The sequence below is a fragment of the Cygnus atratus genome, chromosome 34, assembly GCF_013377495.2.
Source record: "Cygnus atratus isolate AKBS03 ecotype Queensland, Australia chromosome 34, CAtr_DNAZoo_HiC_assembly, whole genome shotgun sequence".
In the NCBI taxonomy this organism is placed as follows: Eukaryota; Metazoa; Chordata; class Aves; order Anseriformes; family Anatidae; genus Cygnus; species Cygnus atratus.
In genome coordinates, this window is record NC_066395.1 from 72,533 (window position 1) to 84,886 (window position 12,354).

Genomic DNA, 12,354 nt, shown 5'->3' on the forward strand with positions numbered 1-12,354 from the left:
TCATTTTGTTTGTTGTGGGCGACTCCCTCCTCAGGGGAACGGAGGGCCCTATTTGTCAGCCTGACCCCACACATAGGGAAGTCTGCTGCCTCCCTGGGGCCAGGGTCAGAGACGTTACCAGGAAGCTTCCAAACCTGGTTCGCCCCTCTGACTATTACCCGCTTTTGATAGTCCAGGCTGGCAGTGATGATATGGAAGAGAGAAGCCTGAAGGCTATCAAACAGGACTATAGGGGGCTGGGACGATTGGTGGAGGGAGTGGGAGTGCAGGTGGTGTTTTCGTCTATCCCTACGGGGGAAGGGAGAGGCACGGAGAGGACACGGAAAGCTCACGTGGTTAATAGGTGGCTCAGAAGCTGGTGCCAGCACAGAAATTTTGGGTTTTTTCACCATGGGGAGCTTTACTCGGCACCCGGCCTGATGGCCCCAGACGGGTCCCTATCTCCAAGGGGAAAACGGACCCTAGGCCAGGAGCTGGCGGGGCTCATAGAGAGAGCTTTAAACTAGGCATGAAGGGGGACGGGGCTCAAACAAGGCTTGTTGGAGCTGTGCCGGGGGAAACAATGGCTAGGCTGGGGAAGAAGGCGATGGCCCAGCTGAAGTGCATCTACACTAATGCACGCAGCATGGGTAACAAACAGGAGGAGCTTTAAACTATCGTGCAGCAGGCAGGCTACGACTTGGTTGCCATCACGGAGACGTGGTGGGACTGCTCCCACGACTGGAGTGCTGCAATGCCTGGCTATCGGCTCTTCAGGAGGGACAGGCAGCACAGAGGGGGTGGTGGCGTGGCTCTCTACATTAGAGAATCTTTTGATGTTGTGGAACTCCAGGCTGGGAATGATAAGGTTGAATCCCTGTGGGTTAGGATCCGTGGGAAGGCTGGCAAGGCTAGCGTCCTGGTCGGGGTCTGTTATAGACCGCCGAACCAGGATGAGGAGACGGATGAGGAGTTTTATAGGCAACTGACAGAAGTTGCAAAATCGTCGGCGCTTGTCCTCGTGGGGGACTTCAACTTCCCGGATATATCCTGGAAACACAACACGGCACAGAGAAAGCAGTCTAGGAGGTTTCTGGAGAGCGTGGGAGATAGCTTCCTGACGCAGCTGGTCAGTGAACCTACCAGGGGTGGTGCCCCGCTAGACCTTCTCTTCACAAACAGAGAAGGACTGGTGGGAGATGTGGTGGTCGGAAACTGTCTTGGACAGAGTGACCACAAAATGGTAGAGTTCTCTATTCTTGGCAAGGCCAGGAAGGGGACCAGTAAAACTGCTGTATTGGACTTCCGGAGGGCTGACTTTGAGCTGCTCAGGACGCTGGTTGGCCGAGTCCCTTGGGAGGAGGTTCTGAAGGGCAGAGGAGTCCAGGAAGGCTGGGCGCTCCTCAAGAAGGAAATCTTAACGGCACAGGAGCGGTCCGTCCCCACGTGCCCAAAGACGAGCCGGCGTGGAAGAAGACCGGCCTGGCTCAACAGAGAGTTGCGGCTTGTGCTTAGCAGAAAAAAGAGGGTTTATAATCTCTGGAAAAAAGGGCGGGCCGCTGAGGAGGACTACAAGGATGTAGCGAGGCTGTGCAGGGAGAAAATTAGAAAGGCCAAAGCTCATCTGGAGCTCAACCTGGCTACTGCCGTTAAAGACAACAAAAAATCCTTTTACAAATATATCAACGCGAAACGGAGGACTAAGGAGAATCTCCATCCTTTACTGGATGCGAGGGGAAACCTAGTTACTAAGGATGAAGAAAAGGCTGAGGTGCTTAATGCCGCCTTTGCCTCAGTCTTTAGCGGCAATACCGGTTGTTCTCTGGATACCCAGTACCCTGAGCTGGCGGAAGGGGATGGGGAGCAGGATGTGGCCTTCGCTATTCATGAGGAAATGGTTGGCGACCTGCTAAGGAGCTTGGATGTGCGCAAGGCGATGGGGCCGGATGGGATGCACCCGAGGGTACTGAAAGAACTGGCGGAGGAGCTGGCCGAGCCGCTTTCCATCATTTATCGTCAGTCCTGGCTATCGGGGGAGGTCCCAGTTGACTGGCGGCTAGCCAATGTGACGCCCATCTATAAGAAGGGCCGGAGGGCAGACCCGGGGAACTATAGGCCTGTCAGTTTGACCTCAGTGCCAGGAAAGCTCATGGAGCAGATTATCTTGAGGCTCATCACGCGGCACTTGCAGGGCAAACAGGCGATCAGGCCCAGTCAGCATGGGTTTATGAAAGGCAGGTCCTGCTTGACGAACCTGATCTCCTTCTATGACAAAGTGACGCGCTTGGTGGATGAGGGAAGGGCTGTGGATGTGGTTTACCTTGACCTCAGTAAGGCTTTTGACACCGTTCCCCACAACATTCTCCTCAAGAAACTGGCTGCTCGGGGCTTGGACTGGCGTACGCTTCGCTGGGTTAGAAACTGGCTGGATAGCCGGGCCCAGAGAGTTGTGGTGAATGGAGTCAAATCTGGTTGGAGGCTGGTCACAAGTGGTGTCCCCCAGGGCTCGGTACTGGGGCCGGTCCTCTTTAATATCTTTATCGATGATCTGGATGAGGGCGTCCAGTGCACCCCCAGTAAGTTTGCAGATGACACCAAGCTAAGTGCGTGTGTCGATCTGCTCGAGGGCAGGAAGGCTCTGCAGGAGGATCTGGATAGGCTGGAGCGATGGGCTGAGGTCAACTGTATGAAGTTCAACAAGGCCAAGTGCCAGGTCCTGCACCTGGGGCGCAACAACCCCAAGCAGAGCTACAGGCTGGGAGATGAGTGGTTGGAAAGCTGCCTGGCCGAGAAGGACCTGGGAGTATTGGTTGATAGTCGGCTGAATATGAGCCAGCAGTGTGCTCAGGTGGCCAAGAAGGCCAACAGCATCCTGGCCTGTATAAGAAGCAGTGTGGCCAGCAGGTCTAGGGAAGTGATTGTCCCCCTGTACTCGGCTCTGGTGAGGCCGCACCTTGAGTACTGTGTTCAGTTTTGGGCCCCTCGCTACAGGAAGGACATGGACGTGCTCGAGCGAGTCCAGAGAAGGGCGACCAAGCTGGTGAGGGGTCTGGAGTACAAGTCTTACGAGGAGCGGCTGAGGGAGCTGGGCTTGTTCAGCCTGGAGAAGAGGAGGCTCAGGGGCGACCTTATCGCTCTCTACAGTTACCTTAAAGGAAGCTGTAGTGAGGTGGGGGTTGGTCTGTTCTCCCACGTGCCTGGTGACAGGACGAGGGGGAATGGGCGAAAGTTGCGACAGGGGAGTTTTAGGTTGGATGTTAGGAAGTACTTCTTTACCGAAAGGGTTATTAAGCATTGGAACGGGCTGCCCAGGGAGGTGGTGGAGTCACCATCCCTGGAGGTCTTTAAAAGACGTTTAGATGTAGAGCTTAGCGATATGGTTTAGTGGAGTACTTAGTGTTAGGTCGGAGGTTGGACTCGATGATCTTGAGGTCTCTTCCAACCTAGAAATCTGTGTCTGTGTCTGTATCATCCATTTCATTGATGAATAAGTCGAACAACAGAGAAAAACCTTGGCACATCCCGTAGCCCTGCACACCCTGTCAGGGCAATTCCTGCTGCAGGAATCAGTCAGCACGGTGCTTAGAGAGGGCCAGTGAGTGTTTGCTTTGTCTGCTTCCAAGTGTGTTCCCCAGGAGGGACCCTGCTGCCTTCCAGGAGCTGTGAGCCCTGGCACCCAAGGGCCATGTGCAGGGAGCCTGGTGGGGGGCAGAGCAAGGGAGGCCTTGGGCTGGGCCTCTGCTGCTGAGCTGGGCCGGGCTCCTGGGCCCAAGGGGAGCTCCTGGCAAGCGGGCAGCGCTGCAGAGAGCCAGCTCTGCCCAGGAGCAGCTCCTCTGCACAGCGCAGCAGGGCTGGGGGCACTGCCTGCAGAGACAGAGTGGGTAAAGGCAGGCAGAAGTGGCAGGATGCACAGAGCTCGCTGGGGGAGAACACTTGCCAGCCCTGAGCCCGGTAAGTGTCTGGCTGGAGGGCAATGCAGCCGCAGCTCCTGGAGGAAGGAGAAGCCAGGGGTGCAGGCAGGGGTGCCCAGGGCTGTGGTGCAGAGCAGGGTCCCTGCTGTGCCCCAGGGGCTGTGTACCGGGCCAGGGCCTCTGCCGCCTGCCAGGCTCAGCACTCAGCCTGCCCGGGGAGCTGCCCAGGGCGCTGCGGGGAGAAGCTGCGGGTGGAAGGAGCACCCCCCCGGCAGGGCAGGGTCCTACTGCTGGTGGGAGGCTGCTGCCTGTGGCAGCCTGCTCTCAGCTCCTCGGGACAACAAGGATTTGTCCAAGGTGAATTTGGAAGATGAGACACAATGAAGGGGCTAGCTGCCTCAGCTTTCCTGAGCCTCTGCTTTCATTTTTCTCCAGCTCAGTGGGAATGGAAATAGAAGCTATTATTTCCAAAAAGAGCCTGAGATACTGAATCCATCCAACTGAGGTGAGGATTGCAAGGATCACAGCAAGTCCCTTTCCTGCCCCTCAGCCCATAGAAAGCCCTACCATCACACATGCAGCGTCAGCAGGGTCTGTGTGACCTGGTCTCTAGGACGTGCCCCCAGCGAGCTGCCCCTGGGCATAGCGCTGCTACCAGGAGGTGTCTGCAGGGCAGAGCTGAGCACCTGGCGGGTGGGATGGGGGCTGTGACCTGCAGGCAGGAGGCGTGGGGACAGAGACCCAGCTGCAGGCAGGGACAGCTGCAGGCAGCACAGCCATGGTCAGGGAGTGAGAGGGAGCTGCTCCCAGAAACTCCATGGCAGGGGGGATTTGAGCATCTCTCTGCCATCCCTGCAGCACCAACGCCTTCTTACAAACCTCTTGGCTACTTTTCTCATCCAGCCATGTGATGGAAATTTTAATATTAGTTTCTTTGGACTGCCCTAGAGTTTGGGGGATGAAAATTCATCTGCAGCTCAAGAACCGATTATGATGTTCCTAACTCTTTGTTCTGTCCATGAATAAAAAGCATCCATGTTTTCTCCTAAGTGTTGGGTCTTGGGGAAATGCTATGCGTGGGGAAGGAGCTAACTCTTCCTTCATGACACCACATCTAAGGATATTTGACTTTTACATGGGGCTTCTCCTTGGGTGTAGGCTGCCATGGACAAGGGCACAGCTCTTCCCTAGCAGCTCTGTGTTATCTAGCAGCCCCATGGAGAAGACATGTCAGTCCTAAAGCCATGGAAATGCTGCTGGATAGCTGTATGTGGGCAGCTGCTGTGTCCCTCTGTGTCTGTGGTGAAGAGAAAGCTGAGATCCTGCTCAGGTACGATGAGATGGGTGAGGGGTTTGGAGATCTGCCCTTTGAACCTGGATTCCTCTGCTCTCAGCAGCATTAAGGTTCTTTTCAGAGGATCACCTAAGTGCAACCATCCTCCAGAAGTGTCCACAAAGGGCAGCTGAGATCAGGACTGATGGACACACCAGCTGTGCTTCCTCTGCACTGAGGGACAGTCCCTTTGCCTCGCAGGACCCCCAAACTAATCTTAGTGGGCAGTACAAATGCCAAGGTTGTATGCATAAAAGCACCCCGCAGATGAGGTGCAGAAACTAGAAAATACCCACAGAGTCTAGACAATGGGTTTTCACAAAAATGTGGAGTTTTTTTGAATTTTCAGCAAGCATGCTGAAAATAGTTTGATATCTCATCTGTATTTAATACAAGAAGAGCCCATGTCCTCATTCACCTAACTGTGTGGGTCAGGTCTGTTGCCTCCAGAGCCCTTCTGATCCAAGTGGCACTGGGATCAGCATCAACCAGCACCAACCAGAGCTTGTGAAAGGAACCTGCAAAGATCTTCCTGAAAGGGGAGAGGCAGTCTGAGAGGATTATATAAGGAACTGAGTAGGTTTGATCACGGAGTTCTGTCCTAATGTTTTCCTGATTTTCCCTCCTCAGACATCCCTCTATACCCAGAGGCATCAAATGTCCAACAGCAGCTCCATCAGCGAGTTCCTCCTCCTGCCATTCGCAGACACGCGGGAGCTGCAGCTCCTGCACTTCGCGCTCTTCCTGGGCATCTACCTGGCTGCCCTCCTGGGCAACGGCCTCATCCTCACCGCCGTAGCCTGCGACCACCGCCTCCACACCCCCATGGACTTCTTCCTCCTCAACCTCGCCCTCCTCGACCTGGGCTGCAGCTCCACCACTCTCCCCAAAGCCGTGACCAATGCCCTCTGGGACACCAGGGCCATTTCCTATTCAGGATGTGCTGCACAGGTCTTTTCATTCGTCTTCCTGATATCAGCAGAGTTTTATCTTCTCACTGTCATGTCCTATGACCGCTACATTGCCATCTGCAAGCCCCTGCACTACGGGAGCCTCCTGGGCAGCAGAGCTTGTGCCCAGATGGCAGCAGCTGCCTGGGGCAGTGGCTTTCTCAATGCTGTCCTGCACACTGCCAATACATTTTCCCTGCCCCTCTGCCAAGGCAATGTTGTGGACCAGTTCTTCTGTGAAATCCCCCAGATCCTCAAAATCTCTTGCTCACACTCCTACTTCAGGGAAGTTTGGCTTCTTCTGGTTGGTTTCTGTTTAGCATCCGGCTGTTTTTTTTTCATCATGCTGTCCTATGTGCAGATCTTCAGGGCTGTGCTGAGGATGCCCTCTGAGCAAGGACGGCACAAAGCCTTTTCCATATGCCTCCCTCACCTGTTCGTTGTCTCCCTGTTTCTCAGCACTGCCATGTTTGCCTACATGAAACCTCCCTCCATCTCCTCCCCATCCTTGGATGTGTTGATGGCAGTTCTGTACTCAGTGATTCCTCCAACATTGAACCCTCTCATCTACAGCATGAGGAAACAGGAGCTCAAGGTTGCTGTTAGGAGAGTGATTTCACCGATGTTTCTTAAGAATGATTATTTTCGCTTCTTTCTCCAGAAATGACTTTCTGAGTATCCTCTTGGAGGCTTGATCCTTGTATTATTATCATTATAGCTATTGTTATCTTCACTGCCACTTGCATTTATAATGTTCTAAAAAAAATAAGTCATTTGTTCATCATCCTTTTACTGAGGAATGACACTGTTCTGTTTACTCTTGAGGCTCTGTAAATATGTGTCTAAAAGTACATCAGCTCTGACTCTCTTAGCAACTGTGTAATAAAATTGGGTGTCCCTAGTGCACTGCCTGAAGACTTGGCTAGTCTATCAAAGCTGGTGCCAAGATCAGGGCTGTACAGCTCCTCTCTGGAAGGCCTGTTGCTGCATGGATCTGGGAGAGAAATAGGTCATTGCCGTGGTGTGAGCTGTGAGAGACCACAAGTAGGATTTAGGAGCAGCCTGTTGGTGTCTGATGACAGCGGAGATGGTGAAGGGTCACTGAGGTACATAGCCATGACTACCACAAATGTGTCAGGGCAGAGGACAGCCTCCAGGACATGAATGTGGACCTGTGTTTAGAGCCCAGGTGTTCTCCATGGGCAGCATGTGCCCAGGGCAGGCAGTGACTGGAGGCCTACAAAGAGAGAAAATGCCCAAGATCTTGTCACCAAAGAAGAATGTCATAATTCCTGTGAGATTCTGTGGAGTACCAGCATGCACAGGGAAGGGAGGTTGGAGAGAGATTAATGTCACCCTTACAAAGTATCACCAGCTGGATCTAGAAAGACACCGGGAACCCCCTAGTGTCCTTGGCAATGTTCCCTGCTCTTTCTGAGCACTTTCCAGAACTACACACCATAATGAGTGGGATTAGCAGCAGTGATCCCAACCCAGCTGGGTTTACTTCCCACCCTGTGCAGCTCAGCCAGTGTGCAGTCACCTCTGGGGCACCACAGCCTGCTTGGTCTGCTCATAGTGCCCCCAGCCCAGGGACCTGTGGGGAGCATGGGGAGGTGGCCAGAGACATCTGGAGAGGTGAGAGGAGGGATGGGGAGAGATCAGATGGGAGCTGACCTTGTCTGGAAGTTGTCTAAAATACTAATGTTCACCTAATCCAAGACTAGGTCTGGACTGTGGGTACCCTAATGCATGCTCATGAATTAGGGTAGAAGATGAGCCAGAAGTTCACAGTTTCCTGGTGCTGCACTAGGTTGGGAAGTGGCTGAAGAAGGACTGGTGTCCTCTATTCTGCATCTCATAACTCCATAATCTTTCCTGAAGAGTGGCATCAAAAGCAAGTCTGGGGCCCTGTGCCAGGGCTTCCACTGATGGAAGCACGACACAGCAGCCATACCAGTTTGCTTCTGTTCCTCAGTCCAAGTCCATCACATGTCCATGTGAGAGTCTCCCCCAGCCTGTGTGCTGAACCTGAGCAAAAAAGTCATCAGCAAGTCTTCAGCTTGGGTCCACCCCAGGAACTGGAGTGCAGCTGCGACCACAAGAAGGACGAGCCCTCTCCTTGGGCTTGTCCATGCCTGGATGCCTCTGCATGTTGCCCAGGAAAAGGGAGCATATTAATAATATGTTAAGGCCCCTTTCACCTTCACTGTGTCTGTGGGGCCCTCAAGAAATGTCCCTCAATCCTGAAATCAGGCCCAGCTTTTTCTTGCATCGGGAGCCTGGAGCAATTGCCCCAGAAGTCTCAGCCCTGTTCTGCACACAGGCAAATACACACAAGTGTGTGCACAAGCACACAAACACCATCTCATACACACACACACACAGATGTGTGCACAAGGCATGGACATGGCCAAAACACACTTCTGTGCGTTCTTTACCTTCTCATCTGTTCCTCTAGGTGATCCTGTGAATCACATCAGGCAGACCACGTGGTTCAAATGGCACAAGCTACCTTCTTACTGCCTTTTCTCTTTTCTAGTTATAATTAGGAATGTACGGCTCCCAGGCTGCAATGGTGGGACCTGCTACTTCAAAACAGCCTATCCTGCAAGGGCATTTCCCTTGTTTAAGGACGAGCTGCCCCAGTTCAGATCAGAGCCAGTTCCTCCAGCTTGAAAAGGAACCTGCCGGCTGCTGGCCAAAAGCTGAGCCAATGAGCAATCCTGGTTGTGCCTCTGTGATAAAATTTTTTGAAAGGGTAAAAATACTCTGTGCAGCAGCAGCTGGCAGAGGAGTGAGAAAATGTGAGAGAAGCAGCCCTGCAGACACCAAGGTCAGTGCAGAAGGAGGGCAGGAGGTGCTCCAGGCGCCAGAGCAGAAGTTCCCCTGCAGCCCGTGGAGGAGCCCATGTGGAGCAGATGGATGTGGCCTGAAGGAGGCTGCAGCCATTGGAGAGGAGACCACACGGGACCAAGATTTCTGGCGGGAGCTGCAGCCCATATGGAGGAGCTGACACTGGAGCGGACCACTTCCGAAGGACTTTCCCCAACTCTGTACGGATCCATGTTGGATAACATCTTAAGAACTGCAGTCTGTGGAAAATTCATGTTGGATCAGTTTGGGAAGAACTGCATCCCATGGGAGGGAGGGACCCCACCCTGCCCTACCCTGGAGCAGCGGAAGAGGGTGAGGATGGAGATGAAGTGTTACGGACTGACCACAGCCCTCATTCCTCATCCCCATGCATTACTCAGCGGGGAGGAGGTTAAGGAAGTGCACTGGGGGGTGAAGTTGGTTTTGTTGGCTCTTAGTTGTCACTGCTCTGGACTCTTATTAATTCACATTAAATGACATTAATTCTCCCCAAGCCAAGTCTATCTTACTGTGACAGTAATTGTGAATGATTTCCTGCCCCTTACCTCAACCCATGAGTCAATTGTATTCTCTCACCCTGTCCATAAGGAAATGTTCCCCCAGCACAGCCCCCTGCCAGCCCTCACTGCCCCAGACCCCCCACTGCCCTTCTGCTTTAGCAGCCTCCCCCCCTTCACCCAGCCTTGTCCCAGCCCCAGCATGTCCCACACAGGGGTTCACAGACAGCCCTGTCCTGGGGCTGGCTGGGCTCTGGGCCCGGAGAGGGACCAGGCTGGGCTGGCCATTCCCCCGGTACAGGCCCTGAGCCCAGCAGGACGATGGAGGTGCTCACATTTCAGCAATCAGCCCTCCCCAAACCGTGGTGGAAGGCTGGTGCTGGGAACCGTGAGGGGCGGGGGCTGGTGGTAGCTTTCTTGGGCAGTTTCTCCTTTCTGTTCATGCTTCAAGTGGGGCTGAATCTGTGCCCTGAGACACCCTGCTCGAGGGCCCTGTGGGTGTGGGGATAGTCTTTACTGGCTGACCACCCTCATGGTAAGGAAATTTTTCCTAATGTCTGAACCTCCCCTGGTGCAGCTTTGTGCCATGCCTTTGTGCCTGAGGATGACATAGATCCTTTTCCAGACCCACCTTTCCTGTGCCTGCTGGGTCCACATTTCCTCTGTGGAGACTGCAGGCATCTCATTTGCCTGCAGAAGCCGAGATATCAAAAAGACACTATGAGAGAGTCAGCTCAGTCCCAGTGACACATATATTTTATAGGGGCTACAGAGAAAGAGAGCAGGTTGATGTTTCAGATGAAATGAGATGAAGCCAAATGTGTGTAGGAACATCACAATGGTACTTAACAACAACAACAAAAATAATATAATAATAACAATAACAATAATAATACAACACACAGGAATGTACTGAATATACAATGAATATACTGTGAGTCATTTGTGGAGACAGATGAGAAGTTTACCAACAGTGAAAAATGTCAACGAAACCATTTTGTTCAGTGCAACTTTCAGCTCCTGGTTTCTCATGCTGTAGATGAAGGGGTTCACTGCTGGAGGCACCACAGAGTACAGAACTGCCACAACCAGGTCTAGGGATGGGGAGGAGATGGAGAGGGGCTTCAGGTAGGTAAACATGACAGTGCTGATAAAGAGAGAGACCACAGCCAGGTGAGGGAGGCACATGGAAAAGGCTTTGTGCCGCCCCTGCTCAGAGGGCATCCTCAGCACGGCCCTGATGATCTGAACATAGGAGAGCACAATGAATACAAAACACCCACAGTCGATGAAAACATTACCCACAAGAACCCAAACTTCACTGAGGAAGGACTGTGAACAGGAGAGCTTGAGGATCTGGGGGATTTCACAGAAGAACTGGTCCACAGCATTGCCTTGGCAGAGGGGCAGGGAAAATGTACTGGCCGTGTGTAGGACAGCATTGAGAAAGCCACTGCCCCAGGCAGCTGCTGCCATCTGGGCACAAGCTCTGCTGCCCAGGAAGCTCCCGTAGTGCAGGGGCTTGCAGATGGCAATGTAACGGTCGTAGGCCATGACAGTGAGAAGAGAATACTCTGCTGAAAACAAGAAGACAAACAAAAAGACCTGGGCAGCACATCCTGTGTAGGAAATGGCCCTGGATCCCCAGAGGGAATTGGCAATGGCTTTGGGGAGAGTGGTGGAGATGCAGCCCAGGTCGAGGAGGGCGAGGTTGAGGAGGAAGAAGTACATGGGGGTGTGGAGGCGGTGGTCGCAGGCTATGGCTGTGAGGATGAGGCCGTTGCCCAGGAGGGCAGCCAGGTAGATGCCCAGGAAGAGCGCGAAGTGCAGGAGCTGCAGCTCCCGCTTGTCTGTGAATGCCAGCAGGAGGAACTCGGTGATGGAGCTGCTGTTGGGCATTTGATTCCTCTGGGCATGGGGACCTGTCTGAGCAAATACAGCAAAATGTTAGGCTTAACCCTGTGAGCAAAACCTACTCTATTTCTTGTTAAACCTCAAAACTGCTGCTCCCCTTTCAGGAAAACCTCTGCTGCAGGTGCCTTGCTAGAGCTCTGGTTGATGCTACCAGAGGGTTCTGCTGGGAGCAGGGGATTCTGGAATTCCCTGGCATTTCTGCTGCACTCCAAGTGAAATCTTGTGGGTGTTGAGAAGCAAGGGCTCTGTCCCTTAGAGCAGAGTGAGGGCAGCCATCCTGTCCCTCAGTCCTGGTCACAGCTGCTCTGGGCTAGCACCACTTTGAGCTCAAAGTTATCAGACTCAGGTGTTCCCCGTGAGGAGAATCAAAACACTGCTGAGAGCAAAGGAATCAAGGTTCAAAGTGCAAATCTCCGGTCTCCTCACCTCTTGAGGACAATCTCAGTTCTCCACACCTAGCAAGGAATACAGAGGGATCACAGCAGCTACCACACAGAGATTTCTAGCAGTGTTTCCATGCCCTTAGCCCTCAGGTGTCTTCTCCATGGACAGCACAGAGCTGCTATGGCAGAGCTGTGCCCTACAGGGGGGCAGCCTATAACCCAGCAGAACCCTTGCAGGAAAAGTTTTGAATACCCTAAAAACAGGGAGACCTGAGGGCAGAGTGAGCTCATTCTCAGCCCCACACACAGTATTTCCACAACCCTACGTGTCATGAGGGGACCTGGAGCCTTTTCCTCCTTTAATGTATCTGCATGACAGAACGTGCAGCATCTGTATCTGAGCTGCACCTGAATTATCCCCTACATTGCTGACACCAAAGGCGACTCATGAAAAAATTCCCATGCAAATATCTCTGGTGGTCTATACCGGGGGAGAGGAAGAGACCAGGG

At 53.2% G+C, this 12,354-nt stretch overlaps 2 protein-coding genes across 2 annotated transcripts; one reads left to right on the forward strand and one right to left on the reverse strand.

Annotated features, from left to right (window-relative positions):
• Positions 1 to 5,880: 5,880 nt before the first annotated feature.
• LOC118260984 (olfactory receptor 14C36-like) lies at positions 5,881 to 6,840 on the forward strand. The gene has a single exon (XM_035571592.1). The coding sequence runs from the start codon at positions 5,881 to 5,883 to the stop codon at positions 6,838 to 6,840; it is 960 nt and encodes a 319-aa protein (XP_035427485.1).
• Positions 6,841 to 10,486: 3,646 nt separating this feature from the next.
• LOC118260979 (olfactory receptor 14C36-like) lies at positions 10,487 to 11,467 on the reverse strand. Its single transcript, XM_035571588.2, has one exon. The coding sequence runs from the start codon at positions 11,444 to 11,446 to the stop codon at positions 10,487 to 10,489; it is 960 nt and encodes a 319-aa protein (XP_035427481.1). The 5' UTR covers positions 11,447 to 11,467.
• Positions 11,468 to 12,354: the final 887 nt, after the last annotated feature.